Source organism: Haemaphysalis longicornis, unplaced genomic scaffold (assembly GCF_048455015.1).
Source record: "Haemaphysalis longicornis isolate Haplotype H1 unplaced genomic scaffold, Haemaphysalis longicornis Haplotype H1 scaffold_9, whole genome shotgun sequence".
Classification (NCBI taxonomy): Eukaryota; Metazoa; Arthropoda; class Arachnida; order Ixodida; family Ixodidae; genus Haemaphysalis; species Haemaphysalis longicornis.
The window spans coordinates 93,162,410-93,184,189 of NW_027526460.1; the positions used below are offsets into that span (position 1 = coordinate 93,162,410).

At 43.7% G+C, this 21,780-nt stretch overlaps 1 protein-coding gene across 1 annotated transcript in view; it reads left to right on the forward strand.

Annotated features, from left to right (window-relative positions):
- LOC144153310 (uncharacterized) overlaps positions 1-21,780 on the forward strand; it is a 212,228-nt gene that overhangs the window by 742 nt on the left and 189,706 nt on the right. Inside the window, exons 2-10 of the mRNA XM_077684961.1 lie at positions 87-198; positions 3,821-3,949; positions 6,232-6,330; positions 6,734-6,875; positions 12,000-12,056; positions 15,909-15,971; positions 17,304-17,342; positions 17,529-17,558; positions 20,436-20,486. Of these exons, the coding sequence (XP_077541087.1) occupies positions 100-198; positions 3,821-3,949; positions 6,232-6,330; positions 6,734-6,875; positions 12,000-12,056; positions 15,909-15,971; positions 17,304-17,342; positions 17,529-17,558; positions 20,436-20,486 (709 nt within the window). The 5' untranslated portion in view covers positions 87-99. The remainder of the gene's footprint in view (positions 1-86; positions 199-3,820; positions 3,950-6,231; positions 6,331-6,733; positions 6,876-11,999; positions 12,057-15,908; positions 15,972-17,303; positions 17,343-17,528; positions 17,559-20,435; positions 20,487-21,780) is intronic.

Genomic DNA, 21,780 nt, shown 5'->3' on the forward strand with positions numbered 1-21,780 from the left:
TCTTTAGGCATGCCTACATAGTGACTGTTACGACAAGCTTACAAGGTGGTGTGGTAATAGGTATTCCGCCAAAACACTCTCTGCAGGAAGTGTTCCCTGATGGTATTTATTACACATCCGAGAAGGTCGTGTTGCCAGCAGCCCTGCCGAGTATTGCCATCTTCAAGACTCATAACCGAAGAAGATGTGGCTCTTATGGTATGATTATTATCTCACATCTCTCTATGCAGTATACTTCGCACGTTTTGGCGGGGATTTTTTCGGCAGCATAATCAGGGCTGTGGACTTAGTAAGGGCAATGTTAGCGTATTTAGGAAATTATTCAGTTGTTGAGGCGTCGTGCATCTTCAAGATCCGAAGTCACTCTAGCGAAGATTGAAGCCCGGCAGAAAGCAGGGGACGACGCAGGTACGCGGCGTTCCCACAATATGCCATGGTTGTCAAGTACTCACACCGAGCATATAGCTGCAAATTTAACGTCAGCACAGCACTATAGGAGTAATATCAGGCTTTGAGTTCTAACGTCGTTACCCATACCGACTGAAAACAGTGCACATTGCACTCACCATACGTCAATAGGCACTCGCCGTACGTTGCACCATACGTCACCATACGTTGCACTCACCATACGTTGTAAGACCTCAAATTGCAATGCCTAATCGCCTAATCTCCTAATGCCTGATTGCCTAATCCCCGGCGCATATCCAAACCTTGCTCCTCTCTCCCCGCGCGTACCGCCCATGCTGTATTGGACAACACTTTCAGGGTAGTGGCGTTTCTAGCTTCACGGAGCATAGCCGCAGACGCCGATGTCGAATGAACATGCGTCGGCGTGCGCTAAGGAACCTCTGAATGAACCACTGACAGTGCACGAACTACGAAGGTCGACCCCAATACTTGTGTGTCTCTACTTTGAAGCGGAGAAGATGTTCCAGAACTGGGCGGCACACACACGCATTGGGGTATTGAACAACACTTTATAAGCGGCAATCTACGATGCTTTCGCGCGATGTTTACTGTTTGGCGCCGACAACCGTCTCCGTATGTTTCTTCATGCGACCTTCGCACAGAATGCTAGCGATGAATGTACGGACGGTGCTCTGCGAAGTTAGCCCATTCGGTAGCCGCCTTCTGCGGGTTTAGCCCCGTTGGTATCTTCAAAAACTGTGAAATTATGTGCACAAGCCTTCAAAGAGCGTGACATCTGGTGATTTGCCTATATATTGCTGTAACAAATTTCCTAATATCTCGCTTGCCCTTTGAGACATCTACCTGGTTTTTCTGATATTTGATCTGTGTTTAAAAAGTAGCTTTGTGGTTTCACGACAGCAAAACTCTATGGGGATAATCTGGGTTTGAGAGTACATTGGGCGTTTTCCGGCTTCTTCGATATCTTTGCCCGTTCAATGTACCACTTTGGCTTTTGGCTGAAAAATATGACTGGCAACAATGGGGAAGAGAAAGCTCAATGATTACGCTCTAAGCGACCGCTAACGAATGGGAGATATTTTAAGGCTGAATTTCTCAGTCCAGCCACACCGCTAAATCCAGAGGCCCATCATTTGCGGATTACATTGCTAGCATGCTTTATAGCTTAACATGGCTGGGTTAAAAGAGTTGAAAGGCGCAAAATGTTTAGCATTTTTTATTATATTTCATCGGTGTTCCAGCCGTTATTGCTGATACTAGTAACCCGCACGAATGCCCGAATGGTGATTGACAGGGTTTTTCCGTAACTACTCCCCGAGGCGTGATTGATTGAGGGTTGTGTAAATTACCTCTTCTTACGGATTTATTATATTTGTACAGCTTGTTGATATATCCGATTGGTTTTTGCTAATTCAAGTCACCTTGCGAATGGCCAAAAATGCTCATAAGTATTTACTCCTGTAGTAGATTTGTCAATTTTGGTTTCGAAATTACACACCCCTAAACAGTAAATATGTGTAAGATGTCACATCAGCGTTAAACCCTGAATAGTGCGCCAGGATTTCCAAATTTTGTAACCGCACTTTTTTGTGATGTAAGACATTAACAACGCCATATTTTTAAATTCACAAAGTGAAAAAATGAGCGCCTGAAATTGAGACATACACAGTATTTGCATAATCGGTGGTTTTGCCACGAAGCACATTGTGGACGCCGTGCTTTTTTGAACTGGAGGGGTATTGGTGCAGTTTCTCTGTAAATGGGCGAAATGTTTTTTTTTTATTTTGGGGGGGGGGGCAGTTTTTGTGTGCAGCCGCTCACATGAAACTAGTATTTGCTCGTCAGTGTAGCGCTTTCAGTTGTCTGCACAGTAATTTCAGAGCTTATCTTATAAGCGTTATGAAATTGGAAGGATCTGAATTGGCGGCAGAATTCAGCGTTTGTTATGGATGGCGCAATATCCGTTGTACCTGCTGTTGTACTGGCCAGCCCGTAACTGCCGTGCAATACCGCTAGATTTCACGTAGTAACTAAACATTCTGCAGAAATGCAAGAGAATTATTTACTAATGCATAGCATTCTTATGCCACTTGTCTTGAATTTGAGTTTGTTCCAGACAAAACTTCTCGTTTTCTAAATCTTGTCCGGCTTACGCGAAATCTACAGTATTGTGGAGATGCAGGGAGTTACGCGGTTCGCATTCTTCCGTAATTTTTTTATATTCAGTTTTTTTAGTATTTCAAAATTTCTTTCTACCAATTCTCATTTCCGCTAATACAACGATTATAGGTGGAACTTCCGCAAAATCTGCAATATTGTGGAAATTCAGGTTTTCCATTTTTCCATTTTCTATTTTTCGTTTTTATATTTTTGTTTATTTTTCAAAATTTTGTTCGACCAATTATCTCCATTTACGTTATTATAACGAATTTATTTGGAACTTTCGCGAAAGCTGCAATATTGTCAAAATGCAGGCCATTGGTTCACCATTTTCCGTAATTATTTTACTTTTCTCATTTTTTTCGTCTTTTAAAATTTCATGCGTGCAGATGTCTCCATTTAAACCATGAGGGCGAGTACAGGTGGAACTTCCGCGGTATATTCATTTTTGTGGAAATGCAGTGCATTACAAGTTACTGGCTGAGCGGATGCTCGCCAAAGAATGCTACGCATTATTAAACATCGTGCTTGTTCGGGCTTAGGTTGCCCTGGTTAAAGATGCGAGCTACACACTTGCTTCTCTTCACCTTGAGGGCTTGCTTATTTTAACTCGTTAAAACTCTTAACCATAAAAAAAGCAATAATAAAAAAACAGTAGTAACTTTTTAGAAGACGGAAGCGCAGTGTCCGCTGGAAACAGGAAGACAATACACTGGCCCGAGTAGAAGTTACCGAGTATTTCGTATGTAGTGCCCTCGGTAAATTTTATGACCTGTAAAATCAAAGAAACGTTCATTTCCCCTATTTATGGCGCGTGAACAGGTAATACACCTCCGTAATTGCAATGGCACTTTTTTTTATTGAGCGCCCCGGTTCAACAAAGGTTAACCGTTTGGCAGCCAGTTAATCTAATCTAATCTAATGTGCTGCTACTAAACCGACACCTTATACGGCAAATATTAGATAACATTGCTAAACATATTGCTTTAAAATATGTACAATGGCCGCAAATAACTCCTAGCAGGAAGCAAAAATGAACACTGGTGGACAAAATGAACAAAAATGAACATTGAACAAGACAAATGAACAAAAATGAACACTGGATCACCATGTTTCATTAGAGGGTTTTGTAGAGGGTGCAAGCGAGATTTTTTCACATTTGACAGCCTGTGCATTTGACAGCCTGCTCGTCCACTGTGCAAGTAAACTTGTGGTGGTCGCGTCCTTTCAGGCGATGGTCGAGATGGACTCCCGAGAAAAAACAATGGCCTGTCTTTCGTTCAGCATGGCTGTGAGAGTCTTCCACGGTGCAGAGCGTGACGGCACTTGCAAGAAAGAAGGTTCATCGATGTACACTGAGGTGATCTCTCAAACAAGAACGGCATTTGTTTTGGCCGCGTTCGCTGATCGGCGGTATGGTGCGCCCAAACACTCTGTGGAATTTTTGATCCCGATCCGGAAACAATTTTCGTCGCCAGTAAGGCAGTGATAGTTTCATGAGTACAGCCCATGTACTAGTTATTCAAGAGGTGTTTAATGCAGTTAGCACTCATGGACTCATTTTTTCACGAAAGTTATTTTGTTGTTATATCTTAACTATGTCATTCATATCGTGCTAAGGAGACAAGCAATCTGGGTCCCAGCACGCGACTTAAGGCATTGCGTATAACTTTTAAGCTCGCGTGGTGCGGTTCTCGAATGGGAGATTAATTGGAGGCCTAATTCACGAATGGGAGAATTGGAGGCCTAATTAATGTTTGTCTCCAGGGCAGCTACAACAAACGAAAGGTCCGGCGGCTACGAACAGCAGTTTCATCTGTGACTTCGTCATACATTGCTGCAGCCACCTTCATCTACGGTTATGACTACCGTCATTGTTTAGATTTGGGCCCTTAATATCCATAGTTTTAGCTGAGCTATACGACTAATAGTACCGTACTCGTACCATACCCGTATTAACCACGAAACCGATACTGATACGCCACTGCATCATACCCAGCTTTCTAGCTCAAAATTACAACCTCTCGGGAACCTAGAAAAACCACTTTAGGAAAATTATATTTGGCATAAAGCTAGAAGTCAACGTGAAGAATAAAATGCTAAACGAACATTTCAGGTTTCTGAATATTTTTTTGTGTAATTCGCTGTCAAATCTAACTCCCCATGCATTTCTATGGGATAGTTGCCATGGCTCAGAAACCCAGTCGCGCAACGTGCGCTACTTGAAACTGTGCACGAAGCAAGTATTCACCCCAAATATTAGCTGTGCAAAAGAACGTTTCATTTCGCTAATAAAATGCAGAGTAACCACTATTGAAAGGACTGCCATGAGCGGGAAAGCTGCACATGTAGAATTTTCCTGCTATTTGGCCTTGGTTGTCTTAGGGTCACAAACGCACGTATATATATATATATATATATATATATAGATAGATATGAATCAGTTTGGGAAATGAGAAACTGGTTGATTTAGGACAGAAATAACGGTTTCCAGTCATTAATGCCAAAGAAAGCAAAGGGGTGAATGCGGTAGGTCATTTATTACCTTTGAAGCAAACGGATCAAGGCAGCGAAAGCTGCTGTCATGGTGCGTTGTCTTAGAGCACGCTGTCGTTCCCAGCCACGCTATACTGATCGTGCTTCTTCTTCTCGCGCCCAGCACCTTGCGCCTACCATCACCCGCCGCATACCAACCACATGGCATCTCATCTTGTCGGTGACTATTAGCTCCAGTACAATATAGTATATATACATAAGGAGATGGCCGACTCCTAGGTAGCCGGTTTAAGACGGGTTTATTAATGGTCAAGGGGTAAACACTCAGGTGCCGAGCACAGGGTAAGCGACCTCACGCACCAAGCATCCTTCTGGCTCTTTAGACACCGATGCACTGCATGTCTGCATGGGCGGATAGCGCTGCGTTATATCTACTTCTTCTGAGGTGACCGCTCGTACTCTTCGCTAAAATCATCCCCCTCACCACTCCCCGTCAAAGAGGAGCCATCCTTTCTTCTCACGGGGACGACACAAGGGCTTCAACGTAGGCTGGGAGACGCTGAATGTGAACGAATTCACGGCCCCGACTGCGCCGGTCGGCAGAAATGTTTACCGGCTCGAGAGCGCAGTTTACCAGAGACGTGTGTTCAACAAAGGTCTATAAAGCAGAACCTTGTGTGCAGCTGCGTTATGGGTGCAGTTATGCAGCGTCAGAAAAGAACTAATCTGGAGCTTGAAAGCGTTCTGTATACTCCACCTGAAAAAGATTACCAGTGGGGAATCATTTTAGTTTGTCTTTCACTTTTATGTTGTAGGCTAGAAAGCACTACTTTCGCACATGTTATGTTAACGAATCTGGGGTCAGCGAAAAAAAATCACAGCTGTACAAGAGGTAACATTCTTCTTTTAGGGCTGGCAGCAAATATCGTTCTGCAGGTTTCCTTTAGCAATGTTGCAAAGAAGGAAAGTGTGCCAATGAAAAGAAATGTTGCATTTTATGCAATCAATCTTCTGCACAAAAAACGAGTTATCACTCAACATAAACTGTCAATTTGTGCGTTTTGTAAACAAAGCAGTTATGCAGTTGAGTTTATATGCATCCTATTCATGTTTTCTGTTTTTGACACTATTCTTTACCCCTGGCAGATCTGTGACTTGATTCAACGAACATATATACAGAAGCCAGGTCATTACGAAGAAGAGGTTCTGTACAAATTTGAAGACAAGACCACCATCCAAAAACGGGTACGTCGTTACATTGTTTCTTCTTGTATTTCATAGATGGATCGTGCTGTTTAGGTACTCTGCGTGTCTCACTCAGGGAATAAGCAGTGCAGAGCTATGTGTGAAAGCATGACTAGCCTCGCTTCCAAAATAATAAAAAAGGAAATATGCGTGCAATAATTATATTTAAAACATATTACACCCATTCATAAAAGTGATATTTGTGGTAGCCCTCATACGGGAATCATGCCGGTTAGCTGAAGCTCATTGGGTCCAAGCACAACATAAAGAAACGGCTGGAGGATCTGCTGCGTGTTGATTTCTTTAAAACCTCTCGCGAGGCTTTGCGCTATAGTTGAATACAGTGTCTGTGATGATTGGTTATTAACCATCACCTTAACTGGCCATGCTGTCTCCCATACAGATATTCCAGCTCTATGGCAAAGTGAAGACACTGTGTGCTGTTGCGTTCGACCTTGACAGGGAGGACTTGTACGGCAACTGTGGATCACAAGGACCATACCCAAGGGTTTGGGCCATTCGGAATGCAATTAATGAACGTTCAGGTGAGAATGATGCTGATTACTAAAACCTACTCTCGCTCTCCAACTGTGCAAATGTGCTGAAGCCGGAGCTGCACATTTTCGTGTCTGTTTACTCGTCCGGCGTAAGAAATGTCGTTTTGTTCTGCTTCCAAGAGCCGTCCCAGCTGGGTGAAGTGTGAGACTTGTCAGGCATTCTTCAAACCCAACGCACATTAAATCGTCTATATACTAGTATTCTGTTTTTTTTTCAGTGGATCAAAGAGGAAGCTGAGGAAAACGGATGCCTCAAATGTCGTATATTTCCCGCAGATGCACATGCTAGTTAATTACAGTTGAACACATAACACAACAACAAGACAACGCTTTGGCAAAAAAAAAAAAACTAGCGGTTGAACCAGTTCATTGAGACGATAATTTCAGCGTATGCTTTAAAACATACCATAGTAGTATGCTGGATGCCTGGACACCGCTGAAGCGCTGGCAACGAACTCGCTCATCAGAGCGCCACTGCGGACACACTCCGCGGAGGAATCAGTGTTCCACAGTTCCCCAATCCTTACTTGAAACCGCTCATTCTAAAGGCACCGCAAAAACGCTGGCAGCAGCAGTGGGATACATAAATCGAACACAAACTTAACACTATAAAACCATAAATAGGCACCTGCTACACAGAAAAACACAACACAACAACCGAAGTATGCACGTCTAGAGTACGGATAGGCCATACAAATGCTACAGATCACGCCTTCTAAATGGAGCACTACCGCCACGATGGGACAATTGTGACCATCACCTTTGAGTCATGCATGTATTAATTTAATGCCGCTGCGTCCACACTGCAAGAAAGAAACACTTAAAGGGAACAGTATACACACATTACACCACTTCACCCTTTGTTGTGCTGAAGTCATGTATCCGTAAACACAAGTAGCGTCTTCTAGCTTACATTGAATACACCGGAGTTTTAAGAAGAATTTCATACAGTACATGAGCTCAGAGACCCTCAGGAAGCAGGGTAGCTTTGAGTGAACTTTCATTCTTTACTTCGCCCATAATCAGTCTCTAACTTTTGCGTTCCTGATTTAAATTAAAGGCCCTCTACAACCCCACACTTCCTAGTTTTAGGCTCACTTCATAACAATTTGTTATTAGAAATACCCCACAGAAATTGCAGCCATTCTCTTCGCGCTGTTTGGCCTTCGTTGCCCTTCGGCCACAAAACAAACCTAATTCATGGGAACACGGTTTTTCTTTATAGTAAGAGAAGTACTATCGCAGCCTACGTTGCCCCTCAGGGGCTGTACCCAACGAAATAAACTTTTTGACACCTTTTTTGGCCAAAAAGGCTGCAAAAATCTTGTACCATGGCATACACCGTCAAAAGGTGTTTTGGCTATAAAAGCGTGTAAGGAAGAGAAATGGGTGTGCTTGTGAACACAATAAATTAACGGTGTAGTGTTGCTCAACACCCTAAATAAGGGTGTGGGTAGCGCAGCTACGCGTTGTAATGGGGATGTGCTGAGTGCGCAGCCCGACATACACATTCACACGCACAAGTCACACTTGGGCCACAAATAAATTAAGAATTCCAACGGGATGCTCGGGCAGAGTGAGTACACACATACTTCCGTTAGAAATACATGTGCCCGTGTTGCTTTTAGAGCCAGAAGAGGAAATTCCTGTGATACATTCGGTGGGCTTGTCGCGGAAGTCAGATATTCTACTGCTAGTTTTTTAATTATTCATTTTATGTCAACATTTACACCTAAGTATGTGGGTTTGCAAATACTTTTTCATCGTGATGTAGTTGTTATAATCAACTAGTCATGAAATCTTATCAATACCAAACACCTATTCCACACCTTTTCAACACCCACAAAGAAGGCCGCTGATTACTTCACCCCCCTTTTTTGACACGTGTGTAAAGCTACACATTAGGGAATTCGAAACTACGAAGGGTGTAAAATAACTCCAACTGGGAAAAAGGGCGTAAAATACCTCCAACCTTGGAGGTAATTTGTACCCCTTTACAGGGGGGGGGGTTAAAACATTTACTGCGAGCGGAGGGTGTTTAAAACAATATTAATTAGCATAATTTAGTACCAGCGGAGCTCTTAAAGCTTGCGCTTGGTTCGGTGGCGTTAACAAAAATTGCCAAAAAGCTGCGCCGCCTGCAAAGGGTGCATCACCGAAGATAGGGTACCATAAGAGCGAAGCCGGTTTTTGCGCCTGTGCGAGTGTGAGCACAAGGGGCGCATGCGTATGCGCATCTCTTACTATACCATTTAAAGGTTGTGGTAGCTTTGGGCTACTAAAACGCTAAAAATGGCGCAGCTTGAACTAGAGGTGCAAGGCTGGAGGAACAGCAAAGCTGGGGGTCTGCCTAGCTTGTTTGCCCCTTGGATCCGCAGTAAGTAGAGATGACACACTAGAACAGTCATGTAAAATCCGCCTGAGCTTATTTTTACCCCCCAGCACTTAGCCTAGCCTAGCAAGAACGTCGCAAGACCAAACGAAGCTTATCATAGCCTAGCAAAACCTAGCAACACTTAGCGACACCGGAAAAAGGTAGGTAGACCACCAGCTTCCCTGTTTTTTTGGAGCTGAACACCTATTTCTCACCCTTTCAATACCCTATAGAAAACCGAGGGTGGTGGACTCGGTCAACACTCTTTTCGCCGCTCAAAAATGGTGTAAAGGTACAAATTACGGTGTTCAAACCTAGGAAAACGGCGTAGTGACTGCCCAACACACCTTTTCAGGCACCTAGGGTGTAAAAACGTTTATTGGGAATGCCTGTGGCATGCCTGTGTGAGCAATTTATGAAAGCGAAGCACCAAGAAAATTTTATACGTACGACGCTGATATGCTTTGGCGCAACTTCCACTGCCTCCTCCAAACCAACGTGTTTTCGACTTTGTGTCGCGTATTAGCTCATAGGATCATATCCCCCATAATTATTTTTACAGTTTTTATCGTCGTTGTCATCTACCATCCCCACCTTCACTTTTGAAAGGGGCTTATACATCCACAAATCCATTTTATGTGCACCACATCCATCTCGTTATATGTAGCAGAATTACCTTCAAATAAAGTTACCTACCCTAATCAAAACGATGCCCTTTGTACTTGTCTTCCTGTGTGGCACACAACATATAACACACACTCATCAGCGTCGCTTGTGATCTGAAAGCAGCTCGTGGTTATATTCGTTAATCACATCTTGATTTATTTCTCTCGCATCCGGTTTCTACACAAATTGTCTGTACTTAAGCGGCGCATGCCTACAATTTCTTCGGGATGGTTTGCGCACACTTCATAATTTGGCTAGACGTTATTTAAACATTCACACCGAGTCTTACCTTCTCGTCTCCATCATAAAGGCGGCTGGCGACGCTGGAAATCGAACCCGCGTTTTTGGGCTCAGCAGCGCTACTCCATAAGGACTGAGCCACCGCGACGGGAAATTTCAACTCTCTTTAAATCGCCCGTCTTTTTCTGTGCTCTTCCCTCTCCGGATGAAAGCCCAAGCTAAGGAACACGAGATCTATTTAAAGGGCAGAATCAAAATTGTATTACACTTTTTAGCCCCGCGAGATTTGTCTCCTATTCCCTGTCACAGACCAACCAATAGTCAAGAACAAAATTCTCCTAGCCCACCTCGTCATAGCCAATATTTGAGTGTCATCTTCGTCTGCACATATCATTAGAATTCGTTAGTATTGAGGCATGTACAGATTGTTATGCACCCATCCCTCTCAATCAGTATGATCATGTTAAGAGCTTTTTTAGTTATGTCATACCAATACCATGCATGTTTTAGCCACTATAATGACACTGAGCAAACACTAAGCACTGGTTTGGCGCTCTTTAGCCTCCGCTACGCTTCCGCAACACAAACGCACAAACACAGATACAGACAGACACGCACACAGACAAACACACACATACACACAAACAGGCACATACACACACAGACGCAGACACAAGCACACGCACACGCACGCACCCGCCGCAACGGCTCAGTGGCTAAAGTGTTGTGCTGCTGAGCACGAAATCGCGGGTGCGATTCCCGGCCGCGGCGGCCGCTTTTCTGATGGAGGCGAAAAACAAAGACCCCCGTGTGTACGAGATTTCGGCGCACGTTAAAGATCCCCAGGTGGTCACAATTAATCCGGAGCCCTCCACTACAGCGCGCCTCATCGCCTGCGTTACGTCGGCGCGTTAAACCCTACAATCAACGCACACACACGCACACACCATTTTCGAAAAACAGTAGCATTTGAAATCGAGGCTTCGACGGATGCCCGTGTCGTCGGTAATCACATTATAATACATAATAAATAAGACGCTGACCACAAGAAAAAACTAAAACAGTAAGTGAAACTTTGGAGTGATTGAGACTTTGGCCCGTGTCCTGCGCACTTATGACGTGCACGTTGCCCACGTACCTACCCAGAAGCTAAAGAACGCTTTTGTGACAGTGAAAGATAGATTTACAAAAGTGCGATTTTCCGGTGTCGTGTATGAAGTGTCATGCGCGAACTGCGATAGAGCACACATGGGAGAATATGGAAATTTCAAAAGACGGTAAAAAGAGCACTGTAATGATGTAAACAAAGGAAAAGTGTCCACTAATGCCTTCACAGTACGTGCACAATAATCTAACCATGAGATAGACTGAGGCAAGGCAAGTGTTGTCGCCACCAAAAAGGACTTCGCCTCTAGGCTGTACAGTGAATCTGTAATGATACAAACGAACAGAAACACTCTGAACCGCACAGACCGCAAACATCCCCCTGCCTCCGCAAGGTGTTTAGGGCAAGTTCTTCGGCCTACTTAAACTTTTAGCTTTCTTTCTTTGCTTTTAGTGTGAACAAGGCTCCCGTTCGGGAGGCCGAAGCGTCATTGTTTTGTTTCTCTTGTGGTTGGCGTCTTCTTTATTATGTATTCCGAGTAGTATTTGCTATAGTGCAGGTACCTAAAATAAAGCATCCCACCATAGAACTAAATTGGCAGAGACTTGGCGCAGGGATCAGAAACAGCTCGTCATTGTTGAGTGTTCTCGTCAATCCTTGGGGTTTGTTTTACAGAATGGGTCCTTATTACTCTTCTGTGCTATAACGCTGTTTGGGTTTTTTTCAGGGCCTTCGGTGGCACCAACTATTACAGAGCCGGAGGCAACAACGAAAATGTCCGAGAGTAAGTAATACCACTCGATGCCAAGTACTCGTGATCCGTGTTAATTTTCACAGTGTTTTGACAAAAGTACGCCAAAGTTATAATACTTTCGCTGATAACACCTACTTTCTATCATTTGGATCAATCATTATTCTCTGGTAACGAATACAATAGAAACAACGAACGCCTTATTAAATCTCAAGGAAACATTCTAATCTGCGGCACTGAATAATGTTCCGCAAAATATTGGTGCTGCATGGGGAATGTTGAGTTGAGGGAATTAGGTGAGGCATTCAACGCCACGTTTTTCAGTAAAAGCGTACGTTAAACTGTGAAATATTGGCGAACACTCAAAAATCGTTTTAAGATAAAAAATACTCAAAGTGTCGCAGTAATATTCCGTTATAAAGAACAAAACCAAGAAATTGAGGAAAATGCATAAAACAAATTGGCGCCGCCGTATGGCACTACTGCAAATGTTTATTGATTAACTTCTGGCAACCCTCCTTTGACGGTTGCGAAACCACGACGCTACTGTTCACAAAAGGTCTGCTCACATTGCTGCGTGTTTTTACCAACTCTATATATAGTGTGCTGGTTTGGCTACGTGAATGTTGTCTTTGAGTCAGTAACTAAAGGCTTCACCCAGGGATCAAACATAACTCCTCGCCTTCCGTCTGATGATTTCTGTACTAGCCCAATCGAAAGCCTACATGCCAGATGTCACCAAATCATGCCTAGAGAGTAAGCATTCGAACGTCGAAGATGTTCCTTGGAAATTACGTCAATGGCAAACCATACGTTTCCTTTTCAAATTAACGACACATCCAGATTAATACTCTGTTAATATCGTCCTTTTTTTGTAATTGTCTTCCCGGAATGAAAGCGCAAGCTAAGAAACGCGAGATTTCTTTAGGTGACCCCTTTAAAATTACTATTACAGACTTTGTTGCTCCTTGAGAGTTGCCTCCTGATGCCTCACGTATCAGCAATGGTCACGAAAAAACGACCCTTAGCCTGCCTTGCTGAAACAAATATTTTGGATCTCATCCACTACCGCATGTAACAGCAGAAATGTTCTGTTAAGAGATGTATAGGGTTATGTTCCAGTGACTGTAAATAATTGTGATGTCTCATACGTTCGATAGGTTAACACCCTTTGCAATTACGTGCGAAGATTTTTAACCAGTCTTATGCATTCCATGCTTATTTTAGCCACTATCATGACCCTGAATGGCCACTGAACAGAGCTTTTGCATTCTTAGCATTCCCTGCCCTTCTGACCAAAATACATGCATACATACATACATACATAAATACATACATACATACATACATACACATACATGCATGCATACATACATACATGCATACATGCATGCATGCATGCATACATGCATACATTCATACATACATACATACATACATACATACATACATACATACATACATACATACATACATACATACATACATACATACATACATACATACATACATACATACATACATACATACGTACATGCATGCATGCATGCACGCATACATACATACATACATGCATACATGCATGCATGCATACATATATGCATACATACATGCATACATACATACATACATACATGCATGCAGGCATACATACATACATACATACATGCATACATACATGCATACATACATACATACATACATACATACATACATACATACATACATACATACATACATACATACATACATACATACATACATACATACATACATACATACGTGCATACAAGCAGAAACACACGCACTCACACACTCACACCCATGCAATGCATTTCTTTTTATACTGAATTGCTGAAATCTGTTCAGACTCCAATTCTCATCATTCCTTTTTCTTTTCCTTGTTTTTCTTCGTCTTTTCCTTCTTGCTGTTTTTCGTTTCTTGGTTTCTTTTTTCTCGCTCGTTTCATTTTTCACCTGACGTAGAATGTCAGGCTCTTTGCTGACAAACCTCGTCAGTATCATTAAACTACATTCTCTCTCTCGCATACATACATGCGTACAAACATGCAGGCATGCACACAAATACATACCTACACACACATCTCGTCTGCGTCGCCAGAGAAGACTGATGCGGTATATTGATCCCGGTGTCAGCCTTTCGACTCCTCTTACTAAGCAGTCGTGCTAGCCCGCCGTACAGAATAAGCACGTGGAACATTTAACTGCCGTAATCCGCCGCGGTATATTTAAGCGTTGCCTCCGAAAGCCGAGAAGCAGTCACTGCAGACGGGCGCCCATTGCGCACCCGAGTTAGGGCCGCATTCCGGACTCAGCTTCGGGGCCAGAGAACACAGATGCAGTATGTTGACGCTGCACCCTTTATACTCTTTTTACTCAGCAGCCGTGCTCACCCACCGCGAAGAATAAGCCCGTAGAACTGGCTTGAACTGCCGTAATCCGCAGCTGTGTATTTAAGTGCGCGCTGTATGTGAGTAGATGATATCCTCTTCTGCGGCTTAATGTTCGTCCTTTTCTCGTATGCGCACTGCTAAGAGAGTGTGTTGTTTCATTCACAGCACCATTGCTGTATACTCTGGGTTCTCAGCCACTATTTCGAACACGTCCAACTCAGGAGCTCAGAATTGCGAGGACTCCTATAACGCATTTGGGGCGGCGGATAGCAGAGTTCTAATAATAGTGTCACGGTACCTGTGCCGTTCTTATAAGCGCTCTCTCCAGCAGCAGGTATGCCACTGCTTACTTTACTCAGCCTCTGTTTGTGTCTATGCAGGGTTATAATTCTGTACGGGATTTTAACATGCTGACTCCCTCTATGTTGCGGCCCTCCTCTCTATTTTTCCGCGTTTGCGCCTTAGTGAAGGCAGCCCCGTCCAAAGTGCGACTGTGGCACTAAGGGTAAGGACGGAATGCTTTGAGAGACCGCGGCTGCCATCCAGTGCAGCTTCCTAGGCGCTTTTTATGCCTGTTCAAGTACAACTGCAAACACTATTTTTTAGAACTCCGTCTGCAATGTTAAACGTTACCAGTAATTCATTATTTTTCTTCAGCCCCGACAACGCGCTCATGCAATATAGGCTTACCAAAGTGCTCCGTCGTGATTATCTAACGCGGAAGGAACACGCCTCGCTGCTTCTATCCCGGATAACAGTCCTGGCCGCTCTTATTTGCTCACTAGCTCAGAGTTTCTTCGTCCCGGCAACCTGTAACACCGTAAAAATTGCAGCGACCAAACAAGTGCAATTTTTTTCTTAGATTGACGCGCAATGTTTCCGTAGCCCCATCGGAGATTTTAACGGGCCGATTAAGAACACATTTATTATGAAAACACACTGCGACGGTTCCCGCTTTTTCTTTTTCCCTTTTTTGTTCTTCTTGCTTTTCCTCTTTTCTCTTTTCTGTTTTCCTTCTTTTCTGTTTTTCTTCTTTTTTTTTGCAAAAATATCCCAGGTATTGGAGTGCTTCCTGATCCTCAAGTAAACACCATATCGGATTCCTTGGAGGCTAAACTAGATAAGTGCAACCATGTTACGAAGGCTGTTTGGCACACAAACAGCACTGCCTTTTGGTCACGACCCAGTGTAGTAGTTAAGTGACCCGACGATTTCCCACCCTACTCTTAGTCTGCAAAGCTGGTGTAGAGATCTCAAGTGCTAAGCTAGTGCAATAATAGGAATTGTAGTCTTCAAACGCTAAGCATTTTTATTCATTCGAATTTTTAAAGCACGTTGTTTCTAGTTCGAAGCGACAAAAGTGGCCACGAGAATCTTAAGAAAACACAAACGAACTATATCACGCCAATGGGCAAACATTTCGTTACATTAAAACTGTCAAGCCACAATGACACTCGCTCAATTTTTTCAGCAACTCCGGGAAAAACAACCCTCTCTAAAACACCAGAGGGCAAGAAAACGACGAAGACCAAAGGTACGTTTTCAGACAATAATTTAACCTTTTATCGTTTTTTTCCTTTTCCCAGACAAATGTCTGACGCATACTGTATACAGTAATGCTTGTAGTATTTTATATCACTAGGAGGTTTACAAGTCTTATAGTTGTTTTCGGGAACCCAATCGCCTTCATTGCTGAATTATACAGTTTCTTTGTTAAAGGATCTCTTGATTTACTCGAACCCACTCAACTGTAAACCATTCCTCATGCTCACGGTCGTAATGGTTGCAAAGTTACCCCTTTCTGAACGACGTATGCAGTTAGAATTTATTTAAAAGTTCGTTTCTAAGAATAAATAAAAGAAATGCTATCCAGCTCGGAAACATCAACCGCCTCCAAGCTTTACTGAGCCCAGGGGTATCTGGATGCAAGTATCTTCCCTTAGTCCACGTTTTGCATAAACTACGTCGAATCCGTCACACTCAGTGCACTATCAGTCAAATTTCGCCAAGAGTACCTGCAAAAATTCTGGTACTAATCGCTAGTGGGTCCATTTTTGCAAAGCGTGGGAAAGCCTGCAATCGCACACGGTAAAAGCACTTCGATGATATCGCATTTAATATGTGAAGGGGTGACGCTCGGTCGGAACCTTCAAAAGTTAGTTATCTCGCATTGATGATGATTGGAGCCATGCTGTGTCAAGGAGGGCTCCCCTTACAAAAGTGAAAGCAAGCGTTTATGTTACCGCCACTACATTGGCCTTGCTTGTTTGCTCCTCCGAACTAAGAAGCTGCAATACTCCGTGGTGCCTCAGCGGCTAATACGTTCTGTTGAGACCAACGACGCGGGTTCACTCCCTGCCGCAGTGGCTGCCTTTCTGATAGAAAGGAAAACAATACGCTCATCTGTCCACATTTTGGCCCGGCGAGATTTGTGGTCGACATTGTTGCGGATCCGTCTACTACTGCAGACCACATAGCCGACGTGCAGCTTCGGTGAATTAAACGCCAGAGTAAATCAATCAAATCAAGTGAGAAGTTGCGGAAATGGGTTGAATCGGCCACGCGAAAAGTAAAACAAAACAAATCAGGGTGTTCAAGAGAAACTTAACCACAGTAACCACCTATCCTAAGATGAGAGAAAACGCGGTATTTCCAGGATAGTGTTAGAACCTATCCAAGAAAATAGGCATGCAGTGAGTCACATTCGGGAGCCGGCACCCTGGCGCATGGTTTTTGCCTTCAACAAAAATAGGAATGGCAAGGAATAGCTCGAAGAGTAGGACTTGTTCCCCGATTCACATTTTCTACTGCTACGCTTACTAGTTTACAAGAATTAAGATGTTTCTTTACAACTGCCCCCTTTCAGGAACATATTGGTATGATGAACCAACAAAATCACATACTGGTAGGTAGCACTCCCATCACCAATTCTATCAGCAGCCCTTAACGGGCATTCGCGCTTATTTCGCTGTGTCGATGTGATTTTACAACAAAAATGTATTGTTTTCAAATAAACACTATCACAAATTGCAGAACGCGCACACTCGACTGCAGGTTAACCAAGTCACTTGTTTCCTTTTTGTTTTATTAGGTGAAAAGCCCTGGCATGAAAGAGAAGATGGTACGTAATACAGCTTCGTGCTGTATAGTGAATGCGCATCGTTATTCTGGCGCGGTGCCTATTCAACCTAGACGGCGGTGGTTTATTTTTATTTCTTTATTTTTTTTTTCAAATTCTCCAGGCAGTACTGCTGCCCAAGCAGTAGAAGGGTTGTCGTATTTTTTTTAGTGGCTATTTTTCAAATTAGGTAACATCATTACAGTGAACAATGCATTCAGGTAGCGCGTTCTATTCTTCAGTTGCTTTTCACAAAAATGGAAAAGCGAAAACACCCGTGCGTTGAGAATTCGGGCCCCATTAGAGACCACGATCTGAAAAAGTCTGGAGCACTGCACAGCGGTGGGCATCATACCTCATATGTACGTTTGGTGTCTTAAACCTTATATTTCGAATTTATTCAGGTATGGCTGGCCGAATGTTAACGGTTAACATTTCATATGGAGTTTGCTATGAAGGCGGTAGTGTTCCTCGTTCCGCGATTATGAAAAAACTTACATTTTATTACGGCGTTGTTTTGTGTGTGTCTGTGGCTGAGGGTACATTCGGCGGCTCACGCGTAGCGCGTACGTGGTCGCCACAGTCAGCTGAATCCATTGGAGAATAAAAATAACAGCAGACAAACTGCCGTCCTGACAAAATATTAAAGCGAAATATATGCGGTACCTTAAAAAAGCACCTGAAAAAAATACTTCGAGCTTTTGTCATTGGGTCGAGAAGTCATGGGGTGAGGTCTCAGGCCCAGTCCCTCGGTATCAGTGTTTACACTGCCCTCACTAAAAATCTATTATAACATTTTTACTTTCTTTATATTCTACGCAAGTGAATATGAAAGTTTTCTTTGCAAAGCAAGAAATGCAGTCATAATACTTTGTGAAGATGAAACTATGGATGTTTGTAGGAGTTCGTTTCATTTTGCAAAGGAAAAAAAGTTCTTTTCAAGCGCACAGAAAAACGCCCATGATGGCGTGGGTGGCTGTATGGCCACATAATTTCGATTGGCTGCGACGCAGCATCACAAGGGTCATCAAGCAGACGCTGCTCGCGGTCAAAGATGACGCACATGAAATAACAATGACATAATAATGAGATGTATACGGTCAAACCCGATTATGGCGAACTTCAATATGCGCCATGATTAGTTCGTATTATCCAATAGTTCGAGATAGCCGAACCCGACTATAACGAAATTATTGTTACGAGTTCGCTATACGCGGGAATATCCTTGCCATCCCCGAATGCAGAAACTACCAAAATTAGGTTTGTCATTGTCATACACAAAGCAATCGACTTATTTCAAATAATAAAGCCACTTTCCGCTTTAAAGCCTTAACTGCCTACTTCCAAAAAAGCGGCGATTTTTCTTTTGTTTTTCGTTTTGGTAGCGTCAACTAGCACAGCATTCTTTACGCGAGGCATTGTTTGCACCAGTTCGAGTCCATGTCCTTCAATCTGAAAGAAATATTGGCGGAGGACATCGACTGCCGAAAGCACTTTATTAAGCGTCGGACGGACTGTACTCGTGACATCCTCTGCATCCTTGCTGCTTTTCATCAACATTACGATGGTGCTGCTGACGGCGCAGCTTCCGAGGGGCTCACAGTGACGGCAACGTCGTCGTCGACACTCAGGAAATCTTCGAAGAACACTCCTTTCGACACAGCATCGGGAAGGTTGGCGAGCTGCTATCTTGGTTCGGACTCACTAACTGTGCGCGTTCAGTCGCGAGTTCCGCGCGTCGGAAACAGTTGCTGAAAGTGTTGGGCGTCATGTCATTCCATACGTGGCGCAATGTCTCAGTCGCGGCCTTTGCTCGGTGGTCGTGGCCAATCATCTCAATCGCCGCTGCCAGACCATGCATTTTGGCGGACATTGTAGGCACGCCGAGTTCGATATATCAGATGTGAAGTTCGTTATAAGGAATATGTTTCGCGTGTGTTTTCGTAACTGATTTATTTTTGTTCGATATATAGCATAATTCGCTCTATCCGGGTTTGTTATAGTCGGGTTTGACTGTAGTATCAAAAACAGCTAAGCCGGAGATAAGCGCCGGCAAGATAGTGGGACACGGTTGTGCGCTGCTTTCAGCCCGTGGTCAAACATTCGGCGGCAAGCCTAGACATAGGGCCACACACTGCACACCCAATGCTCGAACTGCGTTTGGTTCTCTTTCATGGTGGCGCCCAATATACCAGTGTCACGACAGGTTGCTTTCGTGAGGCTAATCTTACCCGAAGGAAAACAAAGGCATGATTGCGGCGCACGAATTATATTTTACAACGCACAAAAAATAATGCAATGATTTCAGATACAGTACACTTCAATACATTTGGCGAAAATTCCAGCAAAGCTGTTAATAGCGTCTGTATGAATGGCGTGGGCTTTGCCTGACGGAAGGTTCACTCGCTTATTGCAGATAGCCGTGAGTTGCCAAAGGGAAGTTAAAACCAGAATTGAAGGACAGTGAAGTAATGTCCTCGGTAATGAGTTCTTTCAAACGTTTGTTCAGCAGCCACCTAGCACCGCGTTGCTGATAGCGCTACCATTGCAACGTCTCTAGGCACTTTCACCTCAGGTTTTCCAACCGCTATACGTTTCTTCCTTTGAGGCCTCCAATGCTCCGTCGTAGCTCTGCGCTTATTCGCTTCTCCTCCACCGTGACAATTTACCTTCTATACCTACAGAGCATCCGTTCACATGCGCATTGTGCGTTCCGAGCCACATCTACCCCAGCTTGTCGAATCTGACATTTTTGCCCTAGTAATCCAAACTCGCCGAATTACGTAGCTGCCCTCCGACATTGTTAAAACGATTTCGGCTGGTATGACATTATGATGCATTGGCGTGCTTTCAAAAGAACGTATTTCGTTTTGTTTTTAGAACCAGAACGACGAACTCGTGGCCAAGGTGACAAGAAGACAACGCCGAAGGGTAGGAGATTGGTTTTCTTTTGTATTACTGAAAGCTGCTTTCTGTCAGTTGACTTTTAGGAAACAGGATTTCACAAGGTCTAGGGTATTAGCGACAGCCATCTACTTGTAATAGAGAGAACGAATACTGTAGAATTCGTCTCGTTGGCTATGTTCAGTACTCGTTTGCCGTGTATGTTCTTATGGGTAACGCATGTGAGGTATTTTTGCTGGGAAGCATACCAGACTATAAAACACATAACTCCGAACTGAATAGAGGCGCATACAGCGCAAGGCCTGAAATAGCACTTGCAAGCAAGAACCCTAAACGGAACGACCATCGTTTTTACCCGCCACCACCAAGGGTGCATTGAGTAACCCTCGTCACGTTAAAGGGCGGCGCGTGGACTCCTACGCCCAAACTATCGCTGTGATCTTCCATGCTAAGAAATTTAATGATGACGGGCCATAAACCACGAACGGTAGCCATCGGAAACTTTATTTTGAACAAGCACTGGGGGTCGGGCTCTGTCTACGCGAAAAGGGGCTTAAGCCTTACTAAGTGGGGGGTAGTCGCAGTGGACTAAATACCTGCTACCGCTGTGTTTGTTGCGTCGCATGTTTTTTTTTTTTTTTTTTTTTGCCACTTCAAACTGATCCGGGCCGGAAAAGACCACGCTCCCAAGGTATTATCAAACAAATATTCGAAATTGCTTTCCCTATCTCTAACTTTCCCCGTTTTTCAAATATGCAACCATTTCATACAAACACCTCTGCCACCTGAAAATCGGTTCTCCTAATTACTTCCCCTATTCGAAACGCTCCGGCAAAAAAACTGCCCAGACAAAATGTTGCCCTAAACAAGCAAACCACATTTACATCTAAATTGCTACTGCACCGTTGAGCCAACGCATTTCCACCGCTATCCTGTGATTCCGTGAAGCAGGCTGCAAGTGCCAACAAAAAAAGAGAAAATGAAGAAAGATTGGTGTTTTACGCTGCCTAATCAAAGTAACCAAGAAAATACAGTATGAGAAGTTATAATAAAAAAGAGGTGAAGCCGGCGGTGCCTTTCACTGCAACAACGCATACACAAGGCATTCTGTTTGGGACCATTGTTTCGGAGCACGGATGGTAGTGGGGGCTTGTTGCAGGGTTTCGAACGTGCTGAACGTGCTGACAGTAGTTGTGGCGTATCACATGACCCTCCACACAGCGTGTAGCGACGGCATCACGCAAGCAAATGAGGAGGTTGCGTTCCGAAATATTTCTGGAGTGTGAGTAGAGTCCTTTGTAGAGTTGGTCATTTCTACAAT